Source organism: Salminus brasiliensis, chromosome 21 (genome assembly GCF_030463535.1).
Source record: "Salminus brasiliensis chromosome 21, fSalBra1.hap2, whole genome shotgun sequence".
NCBI classification, from domain to species: Eukaryota; Metazoa; Chordata; class Actinopteri; order Characiformes; family Bryconidae; genus Salminus; species Salminus brasiliensis.
Window position 1 is genome coordinate 26379979 of NC_132898.1, and position 13985 is coordinate 26393963.

General features: G+C 44.7%; 1 protein-coding gene across 1 annotated transcript in view; it reads left to right on the forward strand.

The window, feature by feature from the left end:
• suclg2 (succinate-CoA ligase GDP-forming subunit beta) overlaps nt 1–13985 on the forward strand; it is a 128300-nt gene that overhangs the window by 66197 nt on the left and 48118 nt on the right. Inside the window, 3 exon segments of the mRNA XM_072665650.1 lie at nt 1041–1137; nt 6378–6539; nt 11631–11773. Of these exon segments, the coding sequence (XP_072521751.1) occupies nt 1041–1137; nt 6378–6539; nt 11631–11773 (402 nt within the window).

A 13985-nucleotide genomic window follows, 5' to 3' on the forward strand; every position in this document is an offset into this window, starting at 1 on the left:
ACAGGTCCTTTAAGATCCTACCAGTCCTATAAGATATAAGGTGGGGTCTCCATGGATCACTTCAGTGACCACTTGGGTGAACATGACCCTGTTGCTGCTTCACTGTCACTGGTTGCCCTTCCTTTGTTCCAGTTTTGGTAGGTACTGACCACTGCATACCAAGAAAACGCCCGACAAGACCTGCCTGATGTTTCGGAGGTGTTCTGATCCAGTCACCTAATCAACACAGTTTGGTTCTTGTCCTAGAGGCTCAGATTTATGTGCTTACCCATCACCTTCATTAGACCCACCTGCCTAATATGTTAGAGGGCCAAATCCTGATGACCAGACAACTGGGTCTGAAATCTAAAGAAAAGGGGGCTCCGGGTAATCAGTGGTAAGAATCTACCAGCAGTGGTTCGAAAAGGGGCAGTCGACCAGAGACCAGTCAGAGTGCCCATGCCAACTCCTATCCACACTTAGAGGACCTACAAAGGACACATCTGACCTAGATCTCTTGGAGACATGGAAGAAGGTCACCTGGTCTGATAAGTCCTGTTTTCTTGGACGTCACGTGGACAACCAGGAACATGTGCAGCAGTTCCCTGGAGAAGTGATCGAACCTGGATGCACTGTTAGCAAGAGAGAAGTTTGGTGGATGGAGCGAGATGCTCTGGTCAGTGTAGCTGGTCATCGTTCATCCTTCATGGCCATGGTGTTCCTGGATAGCAGCGGAATTGATCGGGGAACGATTTAAGGAACATGACCAAGTTCCTAAACAAATCCTTGAGGTTCGAACAAGGCTCTGCTGCTGCAGCTTAATGGTCAGTGTTGGACACCGCTAGTCCCCACACTCCTTCTCCTGATGTCTAGTGATTTTCACAAAGCTCATTGTTTCCGCATTCATGCCTGCCTGTGTGTTTGTGTGATGTGGTGTGTGAAGTTAGGATGATGGACAGGGACAGCCTGGTGTGTTTGATTGCAGTGGGGTAATTACTCTCTCTCTATGTCTCTGTCTCTGTCTCTGTGTCTCTCTCTCTCTCTCTCTCTCTCTCTCTCAGGCTGCAGATCAGATTAAGAAGCTCTATGATCTGTTCCTGAAAGTCGACGCCACTCAAGTGGAAGTCAATCCACTCGGGGAGACTCCCCAAGGACAAGGTGAGACGCTTTCACACTGCTGCAGTGCTCTTGCGCAAATGTGTGTGTGTGTGTGTGTGTGTGTGTGTGTGTTAGTCACTGTACATCACTGTGTTTGTGCATGACAAGGGAGGCAGTGTATCTGTCTCTGTGTGTCTGTGTGTGTGTGTCTGTGTGTGAGTCACTGTGTTTGTTTTTCAGTCTTGCTCGGAGTTGAAAGAGCAGCTAATTGTGTGTGTGTGTGTGTGTGTGTGTGTGTGTGTGTGTGTGTGTGTGTGTGTGTGTGTGTGTGTCTCAAGGCTGCATATAGGTGGACTCAGTCATTAGCCTTATCTCTATCTTGGGGCAAACGCTCCTCTCAAGAAACAACAATGGGAAATAATTAATAATAACTTGTTTACAACTAATTAGTTATTATTTTAATTATAATTGTAATTATTTTAAGTAATAATAGTATATACGGTATCTCTCTCGCATATTTACACGCTCTCTCTTGTGCTCTCTCTCTCTATTACACATGCTGTCTCTCTCTTTCTCCCCAGCTCTCTTTTCATTCGCTCAAAATCTCTCTTGCACTTCCTCCCTCTTCAGCATGCCTTCAGCAATGCCATAGATACTTACTTGGAAACCATAGCAACCACCTAGCAGCTTTATAGGAACCACTTGGGGTACAATAGCAACCACTTAACAATACTGTAGCAACCACCTAGTGACCTCCTATCAACACCATAGCAACCACCTGGTAACTTGATACGAACTACCTGGAAGACCACAGCAATTAGTGATGTATCAGTGATGTTTCTGTTCAGTCTGTCATCGATAACAACTTGGATACCTTAGCAACCACCTAGCACCTTTATAGGAACCACTTGGGGTACAATAACAACCACCTAGTGACCTTCTAGCAACACTATAGCAACCACCTAGTAACTTCATGCTAATCACCTGGGGTACAATAGCAACCTCTTGGCAACACCATAGCAACCAGCTAGCAACATGGGAACATGGGAACCACCTGGAATACCACAGCAACCAGTGATGTCAGTGATGTTTATGTTCAGTCTCACACGTCAGAACGTCTCCTTGTCTCGCTTCTGCTCTAGCAGCTTCATGGTTACCAGCTGGAGTACAATAGCAGCACACTAACGACCATCTAGTAACCTCTTAGCAACACCATAGCAACCACCTAGCAACTTCATAGTAACCACTTGGGCTACAATAGCAACCACTTATCAACCCCAATAGCTACCACCTGGAAAATCATACCAACCTCCTTGCAATATTGTAGCAACCATTTAGCGTCACCCTAGCAACCAACTACAAACACCATGGGAACCACCTGGAATACCACAGCAGCCAGTGATGTTGGTGATGTTTATGTTCAGTCTGACACTAAACGACTCCTTGTCTCGCTCCTGCTCCAACAGCTTCATGGTTACCAGGTGGAGTACAAAATCAGTGCACTAACAACCACCTAGCAACATCTTAGCAACACCATAGCAACCACCTAGCAACTTCATAGTAACCACTTGGGGTAAAGTAGCAACCTCCTTGCAACACTGTAGCAACCACTTAGCAACACCATAGCAACCACCTAGCAACTTCATAGTAACTGGGGTACTTGGGGTACAATAGCAACCACCTGGAAAACCTCCTTGTAAAAGTCTCCTCGCTCTCACTTTTCTTCCTCCCTGATTTGATGAGTTTTTCAGAGAAGACATTATTAGTGTTCTGTTGTGGCAGGAAATGACAAAGTGAAATGTGTTTATTCTCTCTCTCTCTTTTGAGCTGAACGTGCAGTGAAGTGTGTTCAGTGTGGATTATCAGTCTGTTTGTGTTCGTTCAGTACAGAGGCGTTTGCTCCACACTCTGCTTCTGTTGCCTCGCGTTTGATTAAAACTCATCTGTCTCGCTCCATCTTCCCTCCTGCCGGTCTTCTGTCTGTTCCCCTCTCTCTCACCTACACACTCTTTCTCTCTGTTGATGTCTTTACATTTTTTAAATTCTCTCTCTCTCTCTTTATTACTTCTCCCTCTCTTTCCCTGTTTTTCCGTTCTTCCTCCCCTCCTCTCTTTCACACATGTCCGGTGCTCATCAGCGGTCTCTCTGTCCGGTGGGACAAAGACTGAGTGAGACACTGAAAACCACAAATCAGCAAAGAAGCGGGGCTTGTCACGAACAACCTGAAAGAGATAGAAAACACAGAGATAGAAAGAGTGTGGGGGGGGGGTGGATGGGGTGCCGGAAAGAGAAAAGAAGGGACAAGGTGGAGAGATTGATGGGAAAAGGTGGAGGCATAGATGGGATAAGGTGGAGGCATGGATTGGAAAAGACTGATAAACATGAAAAAAGATATAGAAAGAGAAGGGATTGGAAAAGGTGGAGAGAGTGATGCGGGGAAAAGGTGGAGAGAGTGAGGGGGGGGAGGGGGAGACCACAGCAATTCCGAAAGGTGGAGAGATAGAGTGATGGGGTGGGGGGAAGGTGGAGAGTGTGATGCGGGGAAAAGGTGGAGAGATGAAGTGATGGGGGGGAAATGGTGGAGAGATAAAGTGATGGGGGAAAAGGTGGAGACAGAGAGTGATGGGGGGAAAAGGTGGAGAGAGAGAGTGATGGGGAAAAGGTGGAGAGAGAGAGTGATGGGGAAAAGGTGGAGAGAGAGAGTGATGGGGAAAAGGTGGAGAGAGAGAGTGATGGGGAAAAGGTGGAAAGATAGAGTGATGGGGGGAAAAGGTGGAGAGATGGAAAGAGTGATGGGAAAAGGTGGAGAGAGTGATGGGGAAAAGGTGGAGAGATGGAAAGAGAGTGATGGGGAAAAGGTGGAGAGAGTGATGGGGAAAAGGTGGAGAGAGTGATGGGGAAAAGGTGGAGAGAGTGATGGGGGAAAAGGTGGAGAGAGAAAGGGTGAAATATTAAGGGAGAGAGATAGAGGTAGGCGAGAGAGTCCTGGGAGGAAAGAAGGAAGTAAGAAGGAGAGAGATGGGATGGTAGAGTGATATAGGAAAAGAGCAAGGAAATAATTGAGGGGGGAATATGGAGAGAGGTCAAAGGAGGGATGTGAAAAGAGAGATGGGGGTGGATGGATGGGAGAAATGGGCAGAGAGAGAGAGAGCGAGAGATAGAGAGAGAGAGGAAATGGAGGAAAACATAAGACATATAAGGAGAGCTGGAATAAACGTGGAGAGGAGGGCGGCAGAGAGAGAAGTAAGAGAAACTTAGAGAGAGAAGTGGAGTCTACAGTCGACTCTGATTAGAGTCCCCCTCTCCTCCCATCCGATTTATCATCCCCTTTTCCTGGGCCTGGGATGAGCTCGGAGTCTCCTATACTGTGTGTGTGTGTGTGTGTGTGTGGTGTGTGTGTGTGTGTGTGTGTGTGTGTGTGTGTGTGTGTGTGTGTGTGTGTGTGCATGCACAGTGATGAATGCTCAGCCTGTCTCTGGTCGCTGCCTAAATGATTGTATTGAGCTCTGTAGCAGCCATTATATCACACCCATAACGGCTGGAGCTGAAACGTGTACGAGCCTGCGGATGATGGCATCTCTAGGGAAAGAACTGTGATATAGAGGGAGGAGATCGATCATAGGATTCAGCGCAGGGTGTGTGTGTGGGGGGGGCAAGGGGGAACGGCCTAGGCCCGGCCTGGCTTAGCGATAGTTTGGTGAAAAGGCAAATTTGCACAGTTTAATTTCCCCTTTAGTATCAGTCAGGACATGTTTGAGGACATGTCTGAAGTTTTGCTTCTGTAGTTTTGCACTGGAGCTACAAGGCTAGCTTCGTAGCATTCAAGCATTAGTACCCCACCTGCATTGTAAGATAGTACCCCACCAGTTAGTCCGAATCATCACACTCTTCTCAAAGTATGAGCTTTTCAGTAATCTCGAATATACTTATTTATGTGGTTTATTTTATTTATTACTGTTCTCTCTAAACCTGGGCTAAAACACACACAGCTTGTCTAGTCCCTGTCGAGAAGTATTGCCAATAGAATAAGACTTTCTGGAGTACATAAACATGAAGCTATTGGTACCTTGCCTAATGCCATCAGTGGGCTAGAAGGGGGGATGGGGGGGGGGGTGATATAGCCCACCAGCATTGAACTGTGTTCTTTGGAATGATGGTGCTCCATCTAATATTTTAGGGATTTTCAGATGGGGAGTGGGCTGAAAATCTGACTTCCTGGACAGTAGAGACAAGTACTCCAACATAAGCAGAATAAACTGCTTAAATTTCATAAGAAACAATGAATGAGCATGTGTCCCAGCACTTTTGTCCACATAGTGTATGTACTATATAATGATTTAGACGCAATGCTAATACTACCATACTGGTGGCGTATGAGCTTCTTCTGCTTGTTAGCGGCCGTAGCTTCATGTGTATCACTGTATTTGATTCTTTAGCAAACTATCGCTTTAATGCAGTAAAGCAGAATTCATGTGTTGTTGTTTTTGCAGCTTTTTCAAGGTTAATCATGTATATTTTACCTTTTTTTTCCCCCCTCTTCCAAGCGAGCCCTTCAGACTGAGAGGTGAAAAGGAGAGGAGGCCCTTTTGTGTTTTTAGAGCCGTGTTGGCCTAAGGGAAGGTAGCTCACTGTTGAGGTTTAATTTGCTCTGAACAGTGTCCGGCAGTGAAACGTTAAAGCAGAGCTCATCATAAATAGTAATATTTCCCTTGGAGGCACTGTCAGGCTGTACGCAGCAGAGACGAGCGGGCTCAGATACTGAACACTAAAGACTAAAGCTGCATTCCTATAAGCAATGGTACAACATGAAAACCCATTAAGCGCTATATATTTGACATTTCCTCGCTGTTATATAGCTACAAAAAGTGTTTTTTGTGTGAGTTATGATCAATATAAACTATCCTGTGTGATTTTGAGATGATTTTGCTTTGTGACATGCGAAGATATGCATTGTCCACACCATAACACAGCCTGGACTGGATGGATTCATGCTGTTGGTGCCAAATTCTGACCCTACCTATCTGAAAGCCTCAGCAGAAATCGAGATTCATCAGACCAGTTTTTAACTGACCAGATTTGGTAAGCCTGTGTTTGCTGCTCAGCCTCAGCTTTCTGGCCTTGGCTGTCCTGAAGCCTGATGTGGTCTCCTGCAGTCGTAGCCCATCCTCCTGAAGGTTGAACGTAAAGTGGAATAAAGAAGAAGTGATCAGTTATGATCTAAATAAAGTGTAACTAAAAATAATGACCCCTGCCTGTGCTGATGCTGTTGTGTTTCTCTGTGTTTTCACATGTATTTGCAGTTGTGTGCTTCGATGCCAAAATCAACTTCGATGACAATGCAGAGTTCCGCCAGAAGGCCGTCTTCGCCATGGATGACACGGCCGAAAGCGACCCCACAGAAACTGAAGCAGCCAAATATGACCTCAAATACATCGGCCTGGACGGCAACATCGCCTGCTTCGGTGCGTTCGGCTATTTTATCATGAGCAACCCTGGTTTGCGGTGAACTTAGCCCATTATATCAGCTCCACTCACCATATAGGAGCACTCTGTAGTTCAACAATTACTGTAGTCCATCTGTTTCTCTGCATATGCACTACATGGTGGGGGTGTGTTAGTAGTGTGTGGTGCACTGGTGGTACGAGTGGATCAGACACAGCAGTGCTGCTGGAGTTTTTAAACACCACAGCATTACTGCTGGACTGAGAACAGTCCACCAACCAGGAATATCTAGCCAACAGCATCCTGTGGACAGAGTCCTGTGAGCACTGATGAAGGACTAGAGGATGACCAGCACAAACTGCGTCAATAGAAACGAGCTTCTGTCTCTGACTTTACATCAAAGTGGACCAACTAGGTAGGGGTGTCTAATAGAGTGGACAGTGAGTGGCCCAATCCATTTCCAGGAGCAGTGCTGTGTCGCATTCAGGCGAACCAGGACTGCACACACTACTAACACTAACAGTCAGTGTCACTGCAGTTCTGAGAATGACCCACCACCCAAATAATGCCTGCTCTCTGGTGGTCTTGGGGGGGGGGGGGGGTGTCTTGGGTCCTGAGCATTGAAGAAAAGGGTGAAAGATTAAACAGATGGACTTAACTCTGTAATTAAAGAGCTACAAGCGTGAGTGTGGTAAGTTTTAGTAACAGTAAAAAGTAACAGTAAAAAGTCTGATTGGAACTGATTGGTGGGAAAAACAAAAAACATAGTGTATCCTGAAACACAAGAAGCCGAAGACTTTTTTTTATGTATTAATAGAAACAGTGGCTCACACAAGGAGTTTCACTTTTCCCTGTGAGGAGAATAACATGCTGTTATGCTTCTGGTGGCAGATTTAAAACCACTAGGGGGCCTGCAGAATTGCCGATAATGAAGCTTGGAAACCCTGCATTTTTGTCTGTTCGTCGCTGTTAGTATGTTTGGATCTCGAACTTTGGTAAAAGATTGAAAATAATGTTCATAAACATCTGTTTTATTCCAATTTTGGCGTTTTAATATTGGTCCATTCATCATGAATAAAATGCTGAGTGGGATCTCGGAGAGAATAAAAGAATGTATTTGAGCCAATCCCGTAACAAGTCTATCCTGAAATTGCCACACCATCACACTACGGGACATTTGATTAGGTTGAGGGGGTGATGGCCTAATTTTAGATGCTCATCTTAAGTGAATTGGTTCAATTCAAAGCAGGAGCTTATTTTAAAGTGCTGTAGTTTTAAATAAGATCCCTATTGGCTGATACTCAAGATTTCAATATAGATGCAGTTGAGGAAAATTGGTATCGTGCGATCTGTAATGGGAAGTGTGTGTTCTGGAAGATGTCTGTAACATCTGCTGTAACGTATCGCCTGATGCTCTTTGTTGTATGGAGACATACATGCCTCACGTCCCAGTCTCTGTGGATAACGGTAAGAAACTCTCCTTCTTTCCTCCGTACAGAAAGTAGGAGATTGAGCTGCAGTCCTTTATGAAGTGTTGAGAGAGTGATAAAGACACGTTTGGGGCGTCGTTATCTCCAGTTTCACGGCGGCTTATCTTGGAGGGTTTTATTTTGATCTTATTGGAATTATTGGACTTTGTGAAAGTGTAACCACATGGGCTTTATTCCAGTCAGGTTCTTAAGCAGCTATCTAACAGCTCCTGATGGGACCTGACAGAAGCAGTGGTTTCCAATTAGTGAGAAACCTCCGGAAACGCCTCGACGAGACGGAGAGCGATGGTTGGAGTTGTCATTAAAGCTGCATCTCTTTAGAAATCTCGACTTTCAGACTGGAGGGTCAAACAAAAGAGGTTCTTTACACCCCTAGAAAGAAGAGACTAGGTCACTGACACTGCCCACGGGCTGTAACAGACCTCATCAGAATATGAATAGTTTATAATGTGGAGTTATTGTATTGCTGGTGGATTGTAGGAAAGTTACCCCAGTTCCTCCAAAGTAAGAATTGAAATTGAAATGTAGCTGTGTTTAATAGATCAATTACTTTAATAATTATAATTATAATCAACAGCAAACCGCAACGTGCTCCAAGCGATGTAATTCATTAACAGTACATTTCGTTTCTGTGATTATTCTCAATGTATCTAATTGTAAATTTATAGATGGATGGATTGATGGATTAATTGATTGGTTGCTGGATTGATTGATTGATTGCAGCCATAGATAGATGAATGGATAGATTAATTAATGGACAGATAGATTGGTTGAGGGTCTGATGCATTGGTTGACTGATAGATGGATGGATTGATGAATGGACTCATGGGTGGATGGATTGATTAGGGAATTGTTGTGAAGATGGAGGGATTGATGGATGGAATAATGGATGGATGAATTGATTGGGGAATTGTTGTGGAGATAGAGGGATTCATTGGGGAAGTATTGTGGAGATGGAGGGATTGATTGGGGAATTGTTGTGGAGATGGAGGGATTGATCAATAGAATCATGGGTGGATGAATTAATTGGGGAATTATTGTGAAGATGGAGGGATTAATGAATGGAATCATGGATAGAGGGATTAATTGGGGGATTGTTGTGGAGATGGAGGGATTAATTGGGGGATTGTTGTGGAGATGGAGGGATTAATTGGGGAATTGTTGTGGAGATGGAGGGATTGATGAATCATATCATGGATGGATGAATTGATTGGGGAATTGTGTAGATGGAGGGATTGATGGATGAATTGATTGGGGAATTGTTGTGGAGATGGATGAATTGATTGGGGAATTGTTGTGGAGATGGATGAATTGATTGGGGAATTGTTGTGGAGATGGATGAATTGATTGGGGAATTATTGTGAAGATGGAGGGATTAATTGGGGAATTATTGTGGAGATGGAGGGATTATTTCGGGAATTGTTGTGGAGATGGAGGAATTGATTGGGGAATTATTGTGGAGATGGAGGAATTGATGAATGGAATCATGGATGGATGAATTGATTGGGGAATTGTGGAGATTAATTAACTGATTAGGGAATTATTGTGGAGATGGATGGATTAATTGGGGAATTATTGTGGAGATGGATGGATTAATTGGGGAATTATTGTGGAGATGGATGGATTAATTGGGGAATTATTGTGGAGATGGAGGGATTGATGAATGGAATCATGGATGAATTAATGGTTCGATGGATGGAATGGTTAGTGGACTAATGGATTGGTTGACAGACTGATAAATTAATGGTTTGATGAATGAATGAATTATTTGATGCTTCAATGGATGTATGGGCTGATAGATGGGTTGGTTGATGGACTAATGGATGAATGAAGTGATTGATATGTCCATGGATCAGTGGAAAGATTGATGTACTTGTTGACTGATAGATTGATGGATGGATTGGTTGGTTGATGGATGGATGGATAGACTGATTGATGCATCCATGAATTGATAGATAGATAGACTGATCAGTTGATTAATGGGTTGATGAATGAATGAACCGATAAATCAGTTGCTGAATTGACTGACTGATTTATGAAACGAGAGATAGATTGATGGGTGGATTAATTGATTGGTTGATGGATGTGTGAATTGATGGATAGATGCATTAATAACTGTGATGATGCTTCTATCATGTGTTTTTGCTTCACCATTTTTGAGCTTTCCTGAAAGCAGGAGCAGATTTAAGGTACTGTCTGACTTTCGAACTACTTGCAGTATTTCAGAGGAGTAACCATCGAAACAGCCTGTATTCTAAATAGGGATGGCATATTGGTTTTGCTGGGTATCGATATGTTGAAGAAATATCTGACTGATATCAGCCAATACGCAAGATTTCAGTAACAGGGACTGGGGAGGAAAAACTAGCGTCATATCCGATTCTCGAATAGGTTTAGACGCCCACAGTAGTTCCCAGGTTCCCTTAAAACTTGTGACAGCTGCTAAAGCGAGTTTTTCTTTATTGAGACCATTTTCGGGATCGCTTGCCAAGCAGCCGTGTTCACGCTGAGGAGCAGAACCAGAGCTGGATTGTAGCTGCAGGAAAACACTCGAGCATCTGGCTCCACTACAGCTTGGAGTAATGAGGCAGACTCAATGGGCCAGCTATAACACCACAACTACTACTACAGCTGATGTTCAGAACACCTCCAGTCTAATTTACTAATGTGTTTGACTGCCTGGCTGGGTTTTCAGTGCAGTATTTTTTTTTTCCTCTCATGCCATAGAACACAGCATATCTCTTTGCTCTTAGTGGGCACACTGAGTTGTGAAAGGGAAATTCCACCTATTTTCTAAATTCCACCATAATTCAACCCGTGATGTGAGATGGGGACTATTTTGGGACTATTTTGGCAGGGAGTGCCCTACATGTATCCCTCCACCATACATATGTTTTAAATGTTTAAGTCCAATTTGGTGAAATACCCTTCTGTACGGGAGCTTTAAGAGGCAGTGAACTCTTCGGACGTCTGCATTCCGTTCACAGTCACTGTGAAAACTGTATGGACCAAAGTTTTGGGACACCTGTTCATTCAAGGCTTCTGAAATCAAGGCTATTAACAATGTATCCTGCCTTTGTTAGAGTTACCGTCTCCACTGTTCAGGAGAGAAGGATTTCTACTAGATTTTGGAGGAACATTGTTGTTAGGATTTGATTGCATACAGTACCAAAAGCAGCATTAGTAAGGTCAGGATGTTGGATGATTGATTACCGCCCCACCTCATAATCCCCAACTCATCACAGAAGTATTGGATGGAGCACCAACCACCCAACCATTCTAGAGAACACCAGAGTTCCACTGCTCCACACCTCAATGCTGGGGAGCTTTATCCCCCTCTCTAACCCACACCTGGCATTGGGCATGGTGCCAATAGGTTCATGTTCATCTACTCCAGAGAGTCTATTCTATTGGTAATACTTCTCTGCAGGGACTAGACGAGCTGTATGTGTTTTGTGTGTGCATTTGCACGTCTGTGTCAGCAATGGGTGCAACTTGAAGTAGTTGAATGTATTCATTAGAAGGGGTGTCCACAAACATTTGGACATTTAGTGTTAAAAAAACAGCCGTACGTACACGTTCATGCGTCCTCATAAGTAAGTTTTGCCCCTGTTGTTACAGTCAACGGCGCCGGCCTCGCTATGGCAACCTGTGACATCATCGACCTGCATGGCGGGAAACCGGCTAACTTCCTGGACCTGGGAGGAGGGGTGAAGGAGAACCAGGTGTACGCAGCCTTCAAACTGCTGACTGCTGACCCGAAGGTAAGAGTTCATACTGGACCCAAAGTGGACCCTAAAGTGGACTTTTACAGCCATCGGACAGCAGTCCGAACACACTAGCGGCTTGGTGGTGAGGACACACACATCTGTAGTAGCAGTGGGCAACCACCTCAGCAGGTATGGTGCTATTGGGGGTTAGGTGCCTTCCTCAAGGGCACCTCCGCTGGGAATGTTAAGAGAGAATACATGGCTGTTTCCTCACCCTCCCCATCACCCCCACCCATTCCACGACTTCCTGCTGGTCGAGGGGATTGAACTGGTGACCATCTGATTCCAAGCCTGCTTTCGGCCACGACTGTCAGATTTTCTCACTTTTGCCAGTTGCAACAAACACAAACACTGCGTTCCAAACCGCACACTTCCACACTTAATAGTGTACACAAATAGTGCACCACCATTAGAAGTGTACTTGTTAGTGTAGGATTTTTTTTGTTGTATCCATAAGCCAAAACTAGGGCAGTAACACTCTTGTCAGGCACCAAACACAGTGGCTGTGTCCCAATTGAGGACTGCACACTAATACTAGAAGAGGCATAGACTACATACTAATCCTAATAGTGCAGGTTAGTGCACCAAATATTCACTCACAAACAGGAAGTGAGAAAGTTGCTATGCCAACATACGGCGTAGCTGCTGCACATACATAGATATCCACCATTTTTTCTAATAATTATTCCAGGTGTTTCGCATTGCATTGTGGGATAACCATATTCCCACGATGCGTATTGCATTGATGGTCCATCGTAACTGCACTCAAAAACGCCTGGTTCTGCACAGTTGAGCAATATTGATTGGTTTGGACAGTGACTATGATTCTTAGTAAAATAGTCAGCCATAATATTAAAACCACTGACAGGTGAAGTGAATAACATGATTATCTGGCTCCAGTGGCACCTGTGAAGGACTGGGATCTACATATTGGGTGGCAGGTGAACCTTGGGTGAAGGTCAGTTCTTAAAGGTGATGTGGTGGAAGCAGGAAAATGAGCAAGCTTATGAACCTTTGACTAGACTAACTGTGATGGCTAGACAACTGGGTTAGAACATCTCCAAAACATCAGGCAGTGATGCTCATGGAAGACCCACCTCACGGCGTAAAGGGTCTGCTGCTAACGTCTGGGTGTTCCAGATCCTTGTCTCGATGATGGGGAGGTGGTTTTAATGTTATGGCTGATTGGTGTTGGCTCAAAGCTATCACTGTTACTTTTCATTACAGGCTTGAGTGATCCTCACACTCCCCACATACACTCCTCTCTTGAGCAATCATAAACACACACACACACGCACACAAATATTCAATCATAAACATGCACACACACACTCACTCACTCCTCTTACTCATCTATCCTCCCTTATACCTCACACACACACACACACACACACACACACACACACACACACACACAAATATACAATCATAAACACACTCACTCACTCCTCTAACTCATCTACCCTTCCTTATACCGCTCGCTCACTTACTCTCTCTCAGACACACACACACACACACACACACATCTCTTTCTTCCCAGTGTGTTTTCCCAAGCCGTATCATCCACCCACCCCCCAGGTGTCAATGATCTGAGGCATGATAAGGTACAGCGCCGCTAATCATTTGTTCACCTTCACCCTGATCATGTGTGTCAATATGTGGCGGGTTCTGTTTTTCCGCGCGATGTGTTTGTATTCGAGGGTCTGCGCTGACATCTCTTTTACAGGGGTGTGAATTACGGCGGGTTTTAATGCTGAGGAAGTGTCCGCTCTCGCAAAAGTGATGAATTTTAAAGAGGCTCGGGTTCAGGAGCTCTCAGCAGCTGATATATTGTTCTGCTCTGAGATCCGAGGAGTGTTTGTTATTCCTTGTCATGCGTGAATTCATCACAGTGTTCCTGCAGGGGTGAAGAGGGGTCCGAACAGGAGGGGGTATTTTTGGACGCTGTTTCTCCTGCCCTGTCTGCAGCGTCATGCTCATCCGTTATTCTGTCAGTCCAGCCTGTAATAAAGATTAATGCTGCCGGACGTTCGGCCAGGCTTTAATCGCAGTGTTAAACAGAGCTGTTACGAGGTTGGAAGAGAAGTGTGAAGTGTGTCTATCTAGGGGTGTGTGTGTGTGTGTGTGATTACGACAGCACCCCCCCTCCCTTCTTTCTCTTAGTTTCTCTTTTTTTTCTCCAACTCTTCTCTTTGTTGTTTTGGCC